Source organism: Balaenoptera physalus (assembly GCF_965194825.1).
Source record: "Balaenoptera physalus genome assembly, chromosome: 10".
NCBI lineage: Eukaryota > Metazoa > Chordata > Mammalia > Artiodactyla > Balaenopteridae > Balaenoptera > Balaenoptera physalus.
The window spans coordinates 101,240,852-101,260,495 of NC_138889.1; the positions used below are offsets into that span (position 1 = coordinate 101,240,852).

The window sequence follows — 19,644 nt, forward strand, 5'->3', positions numbered from 1 at the left end:
TTAGCAAGACAAAAAAAATTCTAGATGTATAATCAACGGTGATAGAAGAATAGTTTTAATACACCATATACTGTTCTTTTTTCCCAGTATTATTTAATAGTAATTAAAAATAAGTTTCAACCTTTGGACTTCACTTGTGTGTAATAAAATGATAGACCTCATATTAGTATTAATTTTAAAAAAATATAAAAATTTTAAAACTAGTTCAAATCCTAAAAAACACATATGTTTTGTGTGTGAATATTTGTGTATAAGTCTGTGTGAGTATGACACATTATTAACATGAACATTATGACAAACCCAAGACTAAATATATGTTTAGCAATAATTGTTAATGCACCTAATACACCTTTAAAAAGAAAACAATTTCAGGATAGTTTTTGAAAAGCCAAATATATTACACAGTATTTAAGAAGGTAATAATAAAAGTGAGGATGCATATACATTTAGGCAATACCCATGAGCAGAAAGCATTGGTTTTAATTTATTTTATTTTTAAATTTATTTATTTATGGCTGTGTTGGGTCTTCGTTTCTGTGCGAGGGCTTTCTCTAGCTGCGGCGAGCGGGGGCCACTCTTCATCGCGGTGTGCGGGCCTCTCACCATCGCGGCCTCTCTTGTTGCGGAGCACAGGCTCCACACACGCAGGCTCAGTAGTTGTGGCTCACGGGCCCAGTTGCTCCGCGCCATGTGGTATCTTCCCAGACCAGGGCTCGAACCCGTGTGCCCTGCATTGGCAGGCAGATTCTCAACCACTGCGCCACAAGGGAAGCCCCTGGTTTTAATTTTAATACTAAAAAATATAAATGCAGGGAAGAGTATCAAAATTTAAAAGGATACTTTATAATAATAGATTTTGATTCACAATAAAGACTTATTCGTACGTGTTACCTATGCAAATAATAATGAAGTAAGAAATATAATGAAGTAAATTTCTCACAGAGCAGGTGCAAAGACAGAAATGGGCAGAAGTATTGTAACATTAGGAAAACTTATCACACCTCTATTAAATATTTTCAGTCAAGAAAACATTAATTAGGATATAAAATAATTAAACTTCACACTCAATAAATTTTTTTTTATAGGTAAACATATATTAAGCTTTGACCATATATAAGAAAAATTATCTTACTTTTCAAGTGTACATGCAGCATTTATGAAAACTTCCATAGTATTGAAAACTAACATCTGAATAAAATTAATTTAAAAATTGCATTCTGATTAGACATGAATAACACATTTTTAAGAACTCTCAAACCGTATCATTTTGGCATTTAGAAATAAGTTACTAAACCCCTCCTAAGCCAAATAGAAATAAGAAAAAAATTAGAAGTATTCATAACTGAAGTATGACATAATAAAATAGTGGGTTGCCACTGACATAGTATTCATTGGTAAAACCATACCCAATTCAGAACACTAGAAAAGAAGAATAAAGTAGCCCAATTAAAAGAAGAGAAAATTTTTAAAAAAGGAAAAAAAAATAAATCAGAAAACCTAAACAACTGTGATGGTAACATAGTATAGTAAAAGATGTTCTATTGTATTTGTATTGTTGAGGTGTTATTTATACTTAATAATCCCATTTTAGGGAGAAATCTTTAGGTTAGATTCTCTATTTTAAGGAGATAGTCCTATTACAACTAAAGGGATTTCACACTCAAAAAATATTAATGATAATGAAAGGATGGGGAGATGGAAGGAAAAATACATATAATTAACTTTGGAAGATACATATCCTTGCAATGAAAATGAGGTCTGTTGGAAGCAGGGTTAAACATGAGCGCAGTAGGGATGTTTTCCTGTACGTTGTTCTTCGGCTTGGGCACTGAGGAACGATGGCATCTACAAGGGCATCACAGAGTGGGGGGGGGGGGTCAAAGGAAAACAGAGCAAAGCTGAGTCAGGACCAGGCCTGCAAGGAAGCCCATGAAGATGTGGTGGATCTTACTTTTCTAAGAGCCCAGTCTGCCAGCCATTCTTACCTTACTCTCTGAATTGTGCTTATCTTTTGTCATTCTTGAGATTAAGTATAATCTTGGTAATGCTAATGCTTAGTCTCTGTACTCTGTGAGAAGTAATAGAATGAGTTTAGTGTCCATACTCTGGATGAAATAATAAGAAGGGGAGAAACACACTCTCACAAAGAGTGTAGTAATGACACCAGAAATTTGAACACATATGTGTGGTCCCTGAACTGCAGGCTGGGGTTAGACTGCTGCCAATATATAGATCTAAGGATAGAGCAGAGTGCTTTGAACCGGAGTCAGTACCAACAATTCCGTGGAAGGTGGTATGGGAATGTGTGACCTGTGATTTTCCTATTGATTAGGCAGTATTTGCTCAAGTTCGTCAGGTATAATTATAAAGTTACTAATAATTGCAACTACAGGAACCTAGCCAACTTGAGTTATATGAGATAAAAGCTAATACTATATATTTTAAGGATTACATGCATTTGTGACTGTGTGTGTATAAATATACAAATAGTATATACCAATATTTATATGTTGAAATCCTAAATCTCTGTAGCTCAGAATGAGACTGTATTTGGCAATAAGATCTTTCTGGAGATAATTAACTTGAATTGAGGTCTTTAGGGTGGACCCTAATCCAGTATGACTGGTGTTCTTACAAGAAGAGGAGATAGAACGCAGAAACACAAGGAGGAATGATGACGTGAACACAAAGGGAGAAGGCTGCTATCTACAAGTGAAGGAGAGATGCCTCAGAAGTCAACTGTGCCTTCGCCTTGATCTTTAGACTCCTGGATTCTAGAACAGTGAGAAGTAAATTTCTATTGTTTGAGCCAACAGTCTGTGGTAATTTATTCTAGCAGCCCTGAAAAATTTTACATTTTCCTCCGTTCATATACTCATTATCCTTGCAAAGTCCTTGGGTGTATTTTTGAGAAATATTTCTGTCAAAAATAAATCATGGCTATTTCTTTAATATCTCATGGTTTCTTAAGGATTCTTTAAATTATTATAAAAGGAAAATCACTCAGTAATAGATCATACAATTTATAGAAGCTATTGCTAAAAGAATAAAATCACTACATATGCTAGAAATTAGTGTTTTATTTCCGGTATGTTTCCCTATGCTGTCAGACTTTTTCTCATTCTGTGGTATGAAAAAGATAAGGGCATTAAAAATTGCAGTACACTTGAAACATTGTAAATCAACTATTAAAAAATTGGGAAATAGAACCAACTCTCAGTCAGATGGGACATGGTCACTCACTGCCTTACACGGTAGTATTTCAATCATGACACTGGCTCTAATAAAAACTTTACAGTCATCACTCTCAAAAAAAAGGTGAGGAGTCACCTGTACCTGGACTGAAAGTCTTCATGATTGAAAAGTATTAAATATTGCATCTACCATGTTTAGGAGCAAGATTTCAGCCCTGTGAGTCTTGTTTTTCCTGCAGTGACATGGACCAAAATGTACTCAAAGGAGTAAAAAATTTGCAGTGTATAAAACCATGGATATAAAAATAATTTATACTTGTGACATGAAACATTATATTTTTATCATATTGAGATTTCCATACATCAAGAAAGAATCAGAAAACCAGCTTAAAACCATTCATAGAAGAAAAAGAAAGCTGCTTGTCTTTATTTTCCCGGAAAGTTCTCAGATCCATGTGAAAGATTTTTTTTAACACAAAGACTAAATAGATTTTTGAATGTGCAGATATTAAATGAAAAAAATATATACTTATTTAATTCTTAGAGAATTCGAGAGTAAAAAAAATATAATAAATTTAAATTTTGACTTCTGTGTACTACAGACAAATTATACATTACTCCTGTGAACACACACACACAAAAAATGTCTTGTAATAATAATACTATAATTTCCAGCTTAGTTTGAATGGTTACATTATTAAAATAATATAAACCATCAATTAATAATATAAATACGTATTACTTTGTTATTTTGGTATCAAATCTGTTCAAATCAAATCTGAACAGATTTTCAAATAACAGATAATTCAAATCTGTTAAAAAAATTTCTCTCTCTTTTTGTCCCTCCATTTCTCGTTCCCTCTCTCGCTCTCTCTCTCTCATCTCTAGGTTATATACAAAGATATGCATGAAAGAGAGTTGGGAACAAAACAGAAATTAAGCATATAGGAATAAGCACAGTGAAAATAAATGAAAATATATGTACCACATCTTCTTTATCCACTCCTCTGTTACTGGACATTTAGGTTGCCTCCATGTCTTAGTGATTGTAAATGGTGCCGCAATGAACAATGGGGCGCATGTATCTTTTCAAATTATGGTTTTCTCCAGATACATGTCCAGGAGTGGGATTGCTGGATCATATCATAGGGCTATATTTTGTTTTTTAAGGAACTTCCATACTGTTCTCGATAATGGTTGTACCAATTTACTTTCTCACCAACAGTATAGGAGGGTTCCCTTTCTCCACACCCTCTCCAGCACTTACTGTTTGTAGATTTTTTGATGATGGCCATTCTGACTGGTGTGAAGTAATACCTCACTGTAGTTTTGATCTGCATTTCTCTAATAATTAGTGATGTTGAGCATCTTTTCATGTGCTTTTTGGTCACCTGTATGTCTTCTTTGGAGAAATGTCTATTTAGATCTTCTGCCCATTTTTTGATTGGGTTGTTTGTTTTTTTTGATATTGAACTGCATGAGCTATTTGTATTTTACCATAAAAAAGAACGAAATAATGCCATTTGCAGCAACATGGATGAACCTAGAGATCGTCATACTGAGTGAAGTAAGTCAGACATAAAAAGACAAATATAATATAATATTGCTTATATGTGGAATCTAAAAATATGGTACAAATGAACTTATTTACAAAACAGAAATAGTCACAGATGTAGAAAACAAACTTATGGTTACCGGTGGGGAAGCAGAGGGAGGGATAAATTGGGAGATTGGGATTGACATATAAACACTATTATATATAAAATAAATAACTAATAACGACCTACTGCATAGCACTCTCCACTCAATACTCCGTAATGATCTATATGGAAAAAGATCTTAAAAAGAGTGGATATATGTATACGTATAACTGATTCACTTTGTTGTATACCTGAAACTAACACAACATTGTAAATAAACTATACTCCAATAAAAATTTAAAAAAGAAAACAAATACACGTAAGCGGTTTTGGAAAAATATATAAATAAGTAGTCTACTAAAGGTATTCATCACAAAATACATGTTGACTGACATACACAAGGGAAATTTTACTTTTAGTACAATTCTAACCTTTATTTAACTGATGTGTCTGATGTAGCACAATTGTGGAAGATGAAGAACATTGTATTTGGACTCTAAAACCTTATATTAAAACATCAGATTTAGCACCTAGTGTGACATTGGAAACGTAACCTTAAGCTTCAAATCAAAAAGTAACTAAGATTGGCCAAAATTTTTGTGCATGTCTTGTTCAACTATCAATACATGGACACGGTGTGATTGCAGAGTGCTTAGTTATGAAATACGTTAAATATGTTTTATAAAATTAAAATGTTTTCCTTATATGTGGAGTATGCATACATGTGAAAGATGACTTCTAAATTTTATTTACTTATGAAATATTAATAGGGAATTAAAATCAGTTCATCAAAGCATTGAGCAATGAATGGTCACCAAACCAGAAAGTAAGTATTGCTTCTTTTACTTATGTATGTTTGTTATACGATATTAAGATATACTAAAGTACTTTTCTTATGAGATTAAATCCAGAGAATCTGAATATTCTATGTTATCAGTCACCTTAAAAATACATTTCTGTTACTGCATTCTGACTTTGGGCATTACAGTAAAATAATAGTGTGTTTGCTTAAATTCCCCTGGTAACTTTGCCCATAATAATTTTCTCATAACTCTCGACTTCTCTGATTTTATCTGTAGTGCAAGATGGTGGTTTATGAATGAAAGTATATTTTAGTACAGATTATATTCCATTAGAGTAATTAATTGTCTACTTCACTCTAAGGAAGTGGAGGAATAATAGTCAAAAAGTATAAGGTTTATCTACCCATTGAAGATGTTCTTCAAACAGGCATTTCTGTCAACTAATACTTAAGGATATTGGAACTGATTGTGTTTTGTCTTGCTGATTTTACTTTAAGAGATATAAGCTAGAAAGACAAAAATAGAGATCTCAAATTAAGAAAACATGGTCACTCTGGATAACTAAAATCGAATCAGTTCTTCAACCCTCATATAGTCAGAAAACAAAGTGCCATATATCAAGGGAAGAGTACTACAAACACTAAGCTTGAGAAGAAGGAAAGCTACAGCTATAGTAGCAACTACTGCAAGTTATTAAGTGGCCACTAGGTGTTAGAAACTTTGTGTACATTATCTTATGTAACGTACATAGCAAATTGCAAACTAACTCAGCATTCTTTTATAGATGAGAAAACTGAGAACCACCTGACCTGTAACTTGATCAAGTCACACAGTCAGTTACCAACAAAGCCAGGATTCATGTCTAGGTTTCTCTGTCTCCAGGCTTTAAGCTACTTCCACTTGACCATATTACAGACTCATTGTGATATGCCATAGTTCTGGAAATGTTATCCTCTGGAAACAATACAACAGCTTCATGTATTTTAATTCTTTTGTAAAGCCACAAGCTTAAGCAGACCATTATATTAAACAAAACAAAACAATAAAAACAAACAAACAAAAAACCCAGTAGTGGATTCTAGATGAATTAGCTAATTAGTACTATAAATTAAAGAAAAATTTTTATCCCTCTATAAGGAAAAAAATTATGATCTCCAAATGTCATATATTCAATGCTCAGTTGATAATTTTATCTCCATTTAATAGTTTTCCTGAATTTTAAATATAACACCTTATTTCCACTACCTCATAATGACTTAAGTTATATTCCATCAAGGAAATTAAATAAAATTTCTAATTTACAAATCTATTGACCTAAACATGCAAAGAGTCTTTACTGTTTTCCCTGTTATGTTCCTGTGAATTCTCTCATTTAATTTTTATTCAACTCTGAGTTAACTAGAAATTTCTATCTCAGATTTACATACTAAAGATTATAATCTAGTTTGAGATTCATGGTTATAACTTCTGGTATATAAATATTTTGTAGGTGATGTAAAATATTTCTTCTTACCTGTGGAAATGCACTGCTCATTTTATTAAGGTGTGCTATGGATACCAAATGTTTGGACTCTTATACCAGGTTCTCAAGCTCTTCTTGAAATCTACAGGAATGCCCCAAGGGAAAACACACTAATTCTCTTCTGGGACCAAAAAGTAACAAGAGGATTTTTTTCCCATGGTAAACAAGAGAATGGTTCTGGAGCAATGAACTACATGATAAAAATGACTACATGAATGAACTTTGGCTTCTGGTACAAAATGATCTTTCAGTCGAAAAAGAATATGCATAGGACTGGAAAAGAAATTTAATGATATGAGACATAGTCCTAACTCTGACACTAAGAGACAGCTTAAATTCTCTGAAATCCAGTTTCTTTTTCCTGGGAATATAACCTGTTTACTTCTCTCAAAACCCTATCAACATGGACATGAAGAAATAATAATAAAAGCATAAGCTATGGCAGAATTCAAAATCATTTAATAGAGATTACAATACTCATTTAACTTTAAAGATGCTACCCTTCTAAGTAGTATGAAAGATATTTTAAAACTCATTGAGTAGTTACTAGAAAAAATAAGATATAAATAGATGAATAGAAAGTATTGACAAAAGAAATGGGAGAGTATACAGATAATTGTTATTCTATGTAATATAACATTAGAATTAGAGCTCTGTCAAAGATAAAGGTCAGAATTTGAGTTGTATAGCGTCTTGTCTAAGGACCCTTTATATTGGGTTGGCCAATAAGTTTGTTCGGGTTTTTCTCTATGATGTTACCAGAAAACCCAAACGAACTTTTCGACCCACCCAATACTAATCTATAGACTAGTATTAGGCTATGTACTTAAAGAAATTCTTCAAAAAATTGTGAAAAATACATAGATGCTTAAGCTCACACCCAGAGATTCTAAATTAGTAGATAGGCAATGATGGCCGTGGAATCTGAGTTTTAAAAGAAAGATAGAAGGAAAGCAGAAAAGAAGGAAGGGAGGAAAGAAAGAAAGATGATACTGATACTCAGCCTAATTGTGAACAAAGGATCTGTTAATTAAATGTAATCCCAAATGATCCGTATATTCAATGCAACCTTAGTTAAAAATAAACAAGAATTTCTGAAAAAATTGATAAGGTAATTCTACAATTTACAAAAACATAAAAAGAGAGAGAAACTAAGGGAGTCGGGGCAATTTTGAAAAAGAAGAATAAAGTAAGATTTACATAATCTAATTTCAAGATTTGCCACAAAACTAAAATAATCAAGAGAGTGTGGTGTTGGTGAAAATATAGATATCTAGATCAATGGAAAAGAACAGAGTCTTCAACAATAGATCCACAGAAAATAGGCAATTGATTTTTAACAAAGTTGCTAAGGAATATCCATGGAAGAAGGATAGTAATTTTTTTAGTGACACTGAATAGGTAGACTAACCTTATGTCACAAAAAAAGAGACATGAGTCATTCTTTGCATCATATATAAAAGTTTTCTCAAAATAATTCTTAGGCCTTAGTAGAAAACCTACTATAATAATATTTCTAGAGAAAAAATAGGACAACGCTTTTTCGACTATGGGTTAGTCACAAACTTTTGTATAAAACACAAGACTCATGAACCATAGGGGGAAAATGATAAATTGTACTTTATCACATTTAAAATCTGCTTCATGAGAGACACTGTTGAGAGAATGAGCAAACCACAAACTTATACAAAATATTTGCTTAGACAGCTATGTGATAAAGAACATGAATCCATGTGTCTTTCTGAATTATGGTTTTCTCAGTGTATATGCCCATGGTGGGATTGCTGGGTCTTATGGTAATTCTATTTTTAGTTTTTTAAGGAACCTCCATACTGGTCTCCATAGTGGCTGTATCAGTTTACATTCCCACCAACAGTACAAGAGGGTTCCCTTTTCTCCACACCCTCTCCAGCATTTATTATTTGTAGATTTTTTCATGACAGCCATTCTGACCGGTGTGAGGTGATACCTCATTGTAGTTTTGACTTGCATTTCTCTAATAATTAGTGATGTTGAGCATCTTTTCATGTGCCTCTTGGCCATCTGTATGTCTTCTTTGGAGAAATGTCTATTTATATCTTCCACCCATTTTTTGATTGAGTCGTTTGTTTTTTTGATATTGAGCTGCAAAAAGACACATGCACCCCAATGTTCATTGCAGCACTATTTACAATAGCCAGGTCATGGAAGCAACCTAAATGTCCATCGACAGAGGAATGGATAAAGAAGATGTGGTACATATATACAATGGAATATTACTCAGCCATAAAAGGGAATGAAATTGGGTCATTTGTAGAGACATGGATGGGCTGAGAGACTGTCATTCAGAGTGAAGTTAAGTCAGAAAGAGAAAAACAGATATCGTATATTAACGCGTATATCGGGAATCTAGAAAAATGGTACAGAAAAACTTGTTTGCAAGGCAGAAATAGAGACACAGATGTAGAGAACAAATGTACGGACACCAAGGGGGAAAAGGGGGGGTGGAAAGAATTGGGAGATTGGGATTGACATATATACACTAATATGTATAAAATAGATAACTAATGAGAACCTGCTGTATGGCACAGGGAACTCTACTCAATGCTCTGTGGTGACGTAAATGGGAAGGAAATTCAAAAATGAGGGGATATATTTATATGTATAGCTGATTCACTTTGCTGTACTGTAGAAACTAACACAACATTGTAAAGCAACTATACTCCAATAAAAATTTTTGAAAAGTGAATACATCCCATAGAAAATACAGGCAGGAAAACTGAAGAAAGGAGGAATATATAGATGAAGAAAGCAGAACATTCATATGTTTTGATCCTCCAAACACGAAAACTAAGCCAAAGAAACAGAAAAGATATCATGTCATAATCAAGATTTTTTCCCCTGAAATGAAAGATTTGAAACTTCCTAATAAATGGATATAATATGTTCTAAGTCAACAAAGAATGATGAGTATTAAAGTATTTATTAAAGTCAATATTTCTTTATTTATTAAAGTTAAATTTTCTTTATACAATTTAAAGAAACAAATTTCTTTAAGATGTATGTTTTTTCTTATCTTGCCATAAAATATGATAATATATGCACTTTATTTCACACCTGTTTTAGCAGCATTAATTTTTGATGAGTAGAATTGCCCTTTTAAAGTTCATCAAAGATACTATAAATATTAATATAAAAGTAGCTCCTTTACACAAACCAACAAATTATCTCCTGAAATTCTGGTGTATGAGCAGACTTTCCTGTAAGAGTCACTTTTAAATGTACATGAAAATTGGTTTAATTATCATGAATTAATGAAAGATTCACAAGAATATTTTAATCTGATTCTCAGTCTATCCCTTTTTAAGAGTTTTCCTTTATTTCCTCATCTTGGGTAAATAATATTCAATAAAATTCTTAACATCTGAGGAAGATTTCATTAGAATGAAGATGTTCATGGGGTATCAGTCAATGCACAACACATGAATTATGGGTTTTATGAAAGGCTAGTATCACATTGGTCAGTGTGTCATGAAATTGTAGTTATAAAATGAGGGTGGATGCTGAATATGCAGTATGATACTAATTATGCAAATCTAGATGTATAAAAATAAGCATTCTATAAACAACAAATAATTAGGAGAAACTTATCAAAATGTTACAACAGTTTTGATTATTTTTACATTGTTCTTTGAATTTTATTATATTTTCATTTTCTTTCTAATGAACATATTTACTCCTATAATAGTGTCACACATTTAAAAATAAAAGTTTCATTGTGAAGCATGTCTGATTCCATCCCTGATGGTTTCAGTCACAGACTAAGTATTTCTCTAGAAATAGTTTCTCTACCACTCCAGGCATCAATTTAAAGCATCACAAAGGAACACCAAACCATTAGGCTCTTCATTGTGTGGCTTCTAGGGGAAAAGATGACTAGCTTCTCAAAACCTAGTATAGCTGCAATTAGTCCTTGAACTTTTGTTCTTGGAGACAAGCCAAGTAATCTTCCTTGGAAATTAGTCTACTGGGATGACAAAATGTTGTATTATCATCAATCCCCAGTATATGAAGTACCCTGAAATTATCAGGAGGAGAGGCAGGCATACTCGGCTCCGCTTAAGTGTGTATACAGTGGATCCCTGATACTCTTCTAAGACAAAACTTCCTGGCAAATTTTACATTTGATTGGGAGCTGAACAAAATTTCTAAGTTGATTTATTTTTCCCTCAGAATAAAACAAAATGAATACTCTAAAATTTAAAGAGAACTTATGCCAAAGAAAAATATTATATCACAGAAATTTTCGACTGAAATGGTCTTCATATTTTATTTGTGAGCAAAATTTGAGATTGACATACTTCTAGACACATTATATTGGTAAAAAGTGTTTTTTCACCAACTTTGGCTCCTGGTAAGTATTATTCTCAAAATTAGAAGGTTTTAGTTAAGATCAAATAAAACGGGGACATTATCAGAAAAATATGCATACAGGTATCATTTAGACCTTACCCTAAGTAATGCCAGGATTTGTAGAAACAGAAATACAGAGTTGATGTAATCAGGGTCTACAAGCAATGTGCATATTTCAGAAAAATAATTTTGGAAGAAATCTGATTTTGATTGGTCAAGTTAGGAAAACATATCTTTTTAAAATTAGTACTAACATGTGGTCTATCATTTTAATACACCCTACTAAAGTCCACTTGTTGAAATTTATTTGTCATTAGTATTATATACTATTAGAAATGAAAGAACAGCACATGGTGCACTAAAACTATTCTTCTATCATTGTTTTTTATATATCTAGTATTTTTTTCCTCGGGTTTATTGACATTAATTATAAATAGGAATATAGTATTATGGACATGCTCTCTGGAGTCAATCTATCTTGGTAGAATTACAGAGCCAGTATTTAGTAGGTCTAACACTGGATAAGTTACCTAAATTCTCTGTGCCCTTTTTCACATATGAAAAATGTGGCTAATAGTACTAATTATGGTATAATAATCTCATGGGTATTAAATGCATTAAAAACGGGAAGCGTTTAGAACAGTGTCAGGCTTATTCTAATTCTTCATTATATTAGCTTTTGTTATGTCCAAATGTCAACTTGTACCTATTTCTATATTTGGCAATCAAATTAAGATTTTTCTCTTCATACAGTATACACACTTCATTATTATCACTTTCTAGAAACATAAACTAATATAAATATGTCATGTCAGGCATAGAAACACAAATCTTCTTGAAGTAATTCCTGCTAAGTATCAACTTTGATTTCTCAACAGTTTAGAGCATTTGAACACTATGAGTAGAAGGAATAGCACACATGTGTCTGACTTCATCCTCATGGGACTGACAGATTCTGAAGAGATCCAGCTGGTCCTCTTTACGCTATTTCTCCTGATATACCTGATCACTGTGTTGCTGAATGCAGGGATGATGTTGATAATCCACCTGGATCTCCAGCTTCACACCCCCATGTATTTTTTCCTCAGTCACCTGTCATTTCTTGACCTCAGTTACTCAACCGTCATCACCCCTAAAACCTTACAAAACTTACTGACTTCCACCAAGTATATTTCATACCTGAACTGCTTCACCCAGATGAATTGCTTTATCTTCTTGGGTGCCACTGAATGTTTTCTTCTCTCCTCAATGGCCTATGATCGCTATGTAGCCATCTGCAATCCTCTGCATTACCCAGTGGTTATGTCCACAAGACGCTGCTGCTCCCTAGTCTTTGGATCCTATTTTATTGGCTTCATGGACTCCTTTGTCAATGTGCTTTGCATGAGCAGATTGGATTTCTGCGACTCCAATATAATCCATCACTTTTTCTGTGAAACACCCCCAATTTTAGCCCTGTCCTGCACTGACACACAGGACATTGAAATCACAATATCCATTTTTGCTGGCTCCACCCTAGTGGTGTCTCTTATCACAATATCTGTGTCCTATGTGTCCATCCTGTCTACTATCCTGAAAATTACTTCCACTTCAGGGAAGCGAAAAGCCTTCTCTACTTGTGCCTCCCATCTCCTGGGAGTTACCATCTTTTATAGCACTTTGATTTTTACTTATTTAAAACCAAGTAAGTACTACTCCTTGAGAAAGGATCAAGTGGCTTCTGTTTTTTACACTATTGTCATCCCCATGCTGAATCCATTTTTATATAGTCTTCGAAACAAAGAAGTAAAAAAGGCTCTCATTAGAGTCACGCAGAAGGGAAAGAGCTCCAAGCATAAAATAAGACTGAAGCTAAACTTTTAAGCTCATCTTTTCTTTTTTTCTTCCCTATAGTGTATTTTCTTGCTCTTTCTCCAGAAACAAATTTATTTATTTATTTATTTATTTATTTATTCTCTTAAACCATCCTTTGCTTGACCAAATATGATCTTTGGCATTTCAAAGACTATGCCTTTAGAAATACACATTGTAATTGTAATCCATGAAATATGTTAAATCCATGGTCCAAATATATATGTTTTTAAAGGCAACTGATTTGCAAAATGCAAAGGTACAGTTGTCACATTTAAAACTATATTGTACTAAATCCCATGCATAATCTAACTTCAGAAATTGTTATGCTTGAAAAGAGCTCCATTTTGGGAACAATGATACCAGTTTCAGAAACCATTTCATTTAATTTGTGGAGAAGCAACATAGCAGAGTGATTAAGAGCACTTACTTTGGAACCAAACATTCCAGGATTTGGACCCTAGCTACCCTTTTTGCTGTATAACCCTTTAAAAAATCACTGAAACTTTAAGCCTCAAGTTTCTTCAACTGCACAAGATAAATAACAGTTGCAGGTCCATAGTGTTATTGTAAAGATTAAATCAGATAATGGACGTGAAGCATTTAAGGCAGTCCTAATAAAAGCTGGCCATTATCGTTAGAAGATTCACATTCCTGCAGTAGTTTTAGTGTATGATGGCTTTTTATTAAAGAATATTCACTTGTGATTTATAAATTTCTTTTGGTTGATTTAAAGGACAAACACACAAACAGCTAAGGAAAAAGTCAGCACTTCACAATTTTGGTTTAGAATGGAATATGTTTATACTGGAGAAAGTTTGAGAACATGGAAAAATTTAAGAAAATACAAATGCCCTAAAAGTTATTAACAGCTTTGTATGTGTCCTTCCAGATTGATAGTTATGTATTTATGTATATATTATATACATGAGCAATATTTCTGTCATTTCCTATGTCCTTTTTTGCAGCTTTCTGTGTACACTTACAAGTTTAACATTTGATTATTCCTTTGTCATTGAAATTTAAGGTGAATGGGTTTTTGGTACATGGGGAAAATTGAGACTCTCGTTTTGCAATGCTTTGAACATGAAATGTTTGTAAATTCATCAGGTTAAAAATCTGCATGCAGTGATAGCTCCTGGGGGCTCTCTGAAAACATTTTAAAACCCTACCTTTCTGTGATGTGTCAGGAACCTTCAGTAAACTGCCTTATTGTTGAAATTCTGTGTATTTCAGAACATCATTACCATTCTCCTGATTTCTATAGGTTTGTTATGATCATTAAAAATAAACTCTTGAATTAATTGCTTGACTCATTTGTTTTAAAGGGTTTAACAGAGACAAGTTGTTCAGCTACTACCTTACAATGAATTCAGGTTTGGCAACCCACAAACTTTAGTCAGGTAGAGAGCTAAAATTTATTTTAAAATTATTCTTGTACATAATCTTAGTTTGCAATTTTAATTTTCTCTGCTATTTAAAGGTCATTTAAGAATATATTTTTCATTTTCCAAGTATTTCATTTTTTTGGTTTAAACTTTAGTAACTAGGTAGTTTTTATTCAAAAAATAATGATTATAAAAAAATTTATTTTTTGAAATTTAGATTGTGTTCTCTGCAAAACTATGTATGATTATTTTTCTTACAAATGTTTTAAATGTTAAAAATTAGATGCAGAAGTGCAGACTTTCTTTTAGGAGTTAAAAGTTGAAATTATTTTTACTAATTCAAAATTGTCAACAAATTTACTCAAGTTTTAAAATAAGCATTATTTTCCAATACTTCATTTATTTAAAAAATTCCCTTATCATATATGAATGCCATTTGAAATTATTATGATTTTTTATTCTGATATCCATGTTTCCTACAATCTATATTTACAGCTATTGCTATATGTTTTTGCTTCCAGTGGTTTAATAATATATGTTTTTTAAAAATGTGTCAACTCTTTTTTTTTTTTTTTAATTTTATTTATTTTTGGCTGTGTTGGGTCTTCGTTGCTGTGCGCCGTCTTTCTCTAGTTGCGGCGAGCTGGGGTTACTCTTCACTCTAGTGCGCAGGCTTCTCATTGCAGTGGCTTCTCTTGTTGCAGAGCACGGGCTCTAGAGCACAGGCTCAGTAGTTGTGGCGCCCGGGTTTAGTTGCTCCACAGCATGTGGGATCTTCCCGGACCAGGGCTCAAACCCGTGTCCCCTGCATTGGCAGGCGGATTCTGAACCACTGCGCCACCAGGGAAGCCCAATAATATACTTTTTTTGGCTCCTCTCTCATCTTTTATAAGCATATGTTATTTCCTATATTAATGGGCTCTTTTCATTTTTCTAGTCTTTTTTACAAACTTTGTTTTTACCATTCTTTCATTTCTAGTTCTATGATTAGTAAATGTACCCTGTTGGTTTGTGTTGGCAAATATGGTCAACAGGTTCTATGTTTTTTGTGGACAACACTTAACTTGGAAAAATTACAATTAAAGTAAACTAAACTCTAATTAAATTAAGCCTACCTATTCTTCTACAATACAGTTTGGAAACCATTTATGTACTATCATTACACATGTGTAATATAATCTACGGGGAATATAAAAGATTTAGACTTTTGCATTTGCCCTGAACATTCCTTGTTATATTAGTCCATTTTGTACTTTATGTAAAATGTGGTCTGAAGTAATTTAAAACGTAATATGCTTTATTATGATGCCATGCCAAAATGCTACTTATCAACTCATGATAGAGGAAATAACACAAGAATAGAACATGCCCAAAACATAAACAGCTGTGTTTACTTCCCAATAATTGATTGCTATAATGGTGATAACATATTTTGCTAAGCACTTACCATATGCCAGTCAACATTTAAGGAGCTTTAGATATAGAACGAAAACAATTGATCTTCACAAGGTAACTTTCAGGTAGGTACCAGCAATATCTACATGTTTTCTCAAGTCTTTCTACCTATTCAGACAAAGTCTTAAAAGGAATCCTGAAATTTTCTCTTTATCTCACATACCTTACATCCAATCTATCAGCATATTATGTTGATTCAAAATACAGAATATGTTTGGAGTCTGACTACTTCTCAACATTTTTTCTGCTACCATCCTGACCCAAAAATCCATCATCTCAGTCTTAAAATTATTGCTGCAGCCTCCTGGCTTTTCTCTGGTTGGCCATATCCCTCTTGAATCTAAGTGTCAATATAAGAGCCAGAGCAATACTGTTAAACAATAAGTTGGATTATATCACTTTCTTCACAAATCCTACAAGACTTCTCATCATACTAACAGTGAAAATGAAAACCTTCATAAGGGCCCACTGGTCCACAATGACTTTGTCCCCACTCCTACCTCTATGAACTCATTCCTTCCTATTCTATCACTCATACTCACTTTGATTAGACCACATGACATCCTAACTCTTCTGTACACATTAGTCCTGACACTACCTGGAATTTTTCTATTTCCTCATTCTGAAACTTCCTTTTCATAGACAGCTGCATGCTTTTTTCTTATTCTATTCTTAATAAAAACATCCTTACCATCGGATTTAAAAACTGTACCTGTTCCCTCCCCCCTTTTATGCCTCCTCTGTTTTCCATAGCAGTTATGTCTAGCTAACATTTTATATGTTTTGCTAAAGCATTTTGTGTCTTGTCTGCCTCCCCCAACACACTATCATGTAAGCTTAATGAGTGCAGGATTCTCGCTTACTTTGTCCAACATTGTATCCCCAGCGCCTAGATATATACCTCAATAAATGTATCTGAAGGTTGCAACTTACAGATCTTGAGACCACACAGATTAAATAACTGGGTTCATGGTCACTTCACTAGTTAAAGAACAAGTTCACATTTGAGCCCAGATAGTCTAACCCTAGTGTTCATATTCTTCATCAGACTCTCTGATACGACATTTTCTACCTAATTATACTATGATCATCAGAGATGAAAAAAATAGAATTCATTACTATATTAAATAAAATACCGGGGATTGTGGAAAGGTGTATATTTCTGGCAGATATTCTCTAGAAGTGCTGATAGAAGGCAACGTGATTTGGGCACTACTAGCTAAATCTTCTCCAACATACAGGCACAGTCCTATTCACAGAAGGAAAACTCCACAAAAGAAAGAAGAGTTTATCTGATGATGATATTGTTCTCAGAAGAGTTTGTAATAGTCAGGGTACAGGCTATCCTGGTGTAACAATGGGATTCAGAAACAGAGTGGCTCAACGAAGAAAAAAGAAGCGTCCTTGGTTATAACCTCGCAGAGATTAGCTGACTAGGGTGTGAGGATGGTTCTTTTTCAGAGTAATCCTGGAAAATAGGTTTCTTCTGTGTTGTTGATCTGTTGTCTACCACATGTTGTCCTTTTCTGCATTGTTGAAAGAATTGATTTTTCTTTTTAATGTCTGGTACAATACACCAGTGAAACCATCTGGGCTTGGGCCTACTCTTCAGTATCAACCAAGTTCATTGAAAGCATAAATTCACTTAAGCACTTGCCTGAAAATGTTCATAAGCACTATGAATGATAGCCAAAGAGTAGAAACAACCCAAATGGCCATCAGATGATGAATGAATAAATGAAATGTGATATATCCATGCAATGGAGTATAGTATGGCAATAAAGAAGAAATGAAATACTTATACATCCTACACCGTGGGTGGGTGAACTTTAAAAACTTTATTTTAAGGAAATACCTTAGTTACAAAACACAACATACTATATGATGCAACTCACATGAAATATCCAGAATAGGCAAACTGATATACAGAAAGTTGATAGTAGTTCCTAGTTTTGGGGGGGAGAGTATGGAGGATAACTGCTAGCTGCTGCAAGGATTCTTTTAGGAGTGATGAACATATATAACCCTTTAAACATATTACACATCATGAATTATACATTTTGAATATATAATATAATGCAGGTGAAATTTATGGTGTGTATATTATTTCTCAAGAGAGTTCCTACCTTTATATACCTCTAAATGTTATTTACATGAGATAAGGGGGAAAAGGTCATAGGAAAATTTTTTCAAAAGTGAACACATCCAAAAAAAGAAAAATACAGTCAGAAAAATATAAGAAAGGCAGAATATATAGATGAAGAAAGCAGAACATGCATATATTTTAATTCTCCAAAGATGAAAACCAAGCCAAAGAAACAGAAGAGTTATCACAAACTATACTCAAGACTTTTTCTCCTGAAATGAAAGGTGATTTGAAACTTCCCATAGGAAACATATAACGTGTTCTAAGTTAACAAAGAAAGATCAGTATTAAATTATTTATTAAAGTTAATATTTCTTTATGCAGATCCAGACCGAAAGATCTTGTTTCTTTTAAAGGTTAGCCAAGCACCCATATCAAGCTTATCAACAGTACTTCATGGCAGGAGAAATGGAAACAAGCAACGAACAAAAGAAAAATATGAATATAAGTTTAAAGGCAGTCCAACAGAACTTCAACTACTTGTTAATCCAATATTTCTCATAATAGGAAATTAAGAGATAGCACCTCAAATGTGGGGATAACAGGGTTAATATAGCAGGAATTTTTAAAACTAAATATATTTCCAAAGTACAAAAACATTTTAGTAAACAAATAAACAAACTAGAAAAGAATAGCAAAATAGACTAATAGAAAGAAGAGGAAAAATATTTAAAGGAAGTAATAGACTAGAAAATCTAAACAGTAACTAATATTTACACAGAAAATGCTATCTCTGTTTATGCGTCCCTTAATTGAATTAAGTAAAATGGTTTTCACAGTTTCCAACCTATAATATTTATTCATCAAGGGAATATATATGAGGCACAATATGGGTGAGATATTGTTCTAGACTCTGGAATAGTGGCATTCTGAATTTCAGGCCAGTTCTCCTTTTATTACACATAGTGTTACAATGCAATTTGTCTTACAAGCTAAGATAACTAAGAACGTCTGAGTAAGAGATATATTTGTACTTTTATTAGATGTCTGATCATTTTATATCTCACCCAAGAAAAATAGCTTTTTTTCTGAATGTCCTTCAAGTATCTCAAACCCAGCATTTAAAAATAATCTTAGCAATGTCCCTGCACCCAATTTCTATTCTTATATATTTTTTTTCTGATTAAATATGTTTCCAATCAGTCACACCAGCTAAATCCCTAATTGCCAGCCTAGGTTCATCACTCTTACTTTATCCAAATATTTATTGGATTAAGTGTTGTCGCTCTGTCCCCAAATGCCCTTAAAATAAG

The 19,644-nt window shown here is 33.1% G+C and overlaps 2 protein-coding genes across 2 annotated transcripts in view; both read left to right on the forward strand.

Moving 5' to 3' along the window:
- The window catches only part of LOC309668481 (olfactory receptor 1165-like), a 269,123-nt gene that overhangs the window by 81,672 nt on the left and 167,807 nt on the right, over nt 1-19,644 (forward strand). The gene's annotated exons all lie outside the window — the stretch shown is intronic.
- LOC309668465 (olfactory receptor 8H1-like) lies at nt 3,996-14,706 on the forward strand. The gene is made up of 2 exons (XM_082478344.1): nt 3,996-11,552; nt 12,430-14,706. The coding sequence occupies exon 2, from the start codon at nt 12,449-12,451 to the stop codon at nt 13,412-13,414; it is 966 nt and encodes a 321-aa protein (XP_082334470.1). The 5' UTR covers nt 3,996-11,552; nt 12,430-12,448; the 3' UTR covers nt 13,415-14,706.

What these genes read in the sequence shown, in the direction of transcription:
- LOC309668465 (XM_082478344.1), top strand. Translation starts at nt 12,449, where the DNA reads ATGAGTAGAAGGAATAGCACACATGTGTCTGACTTCATCCTCATGGGA.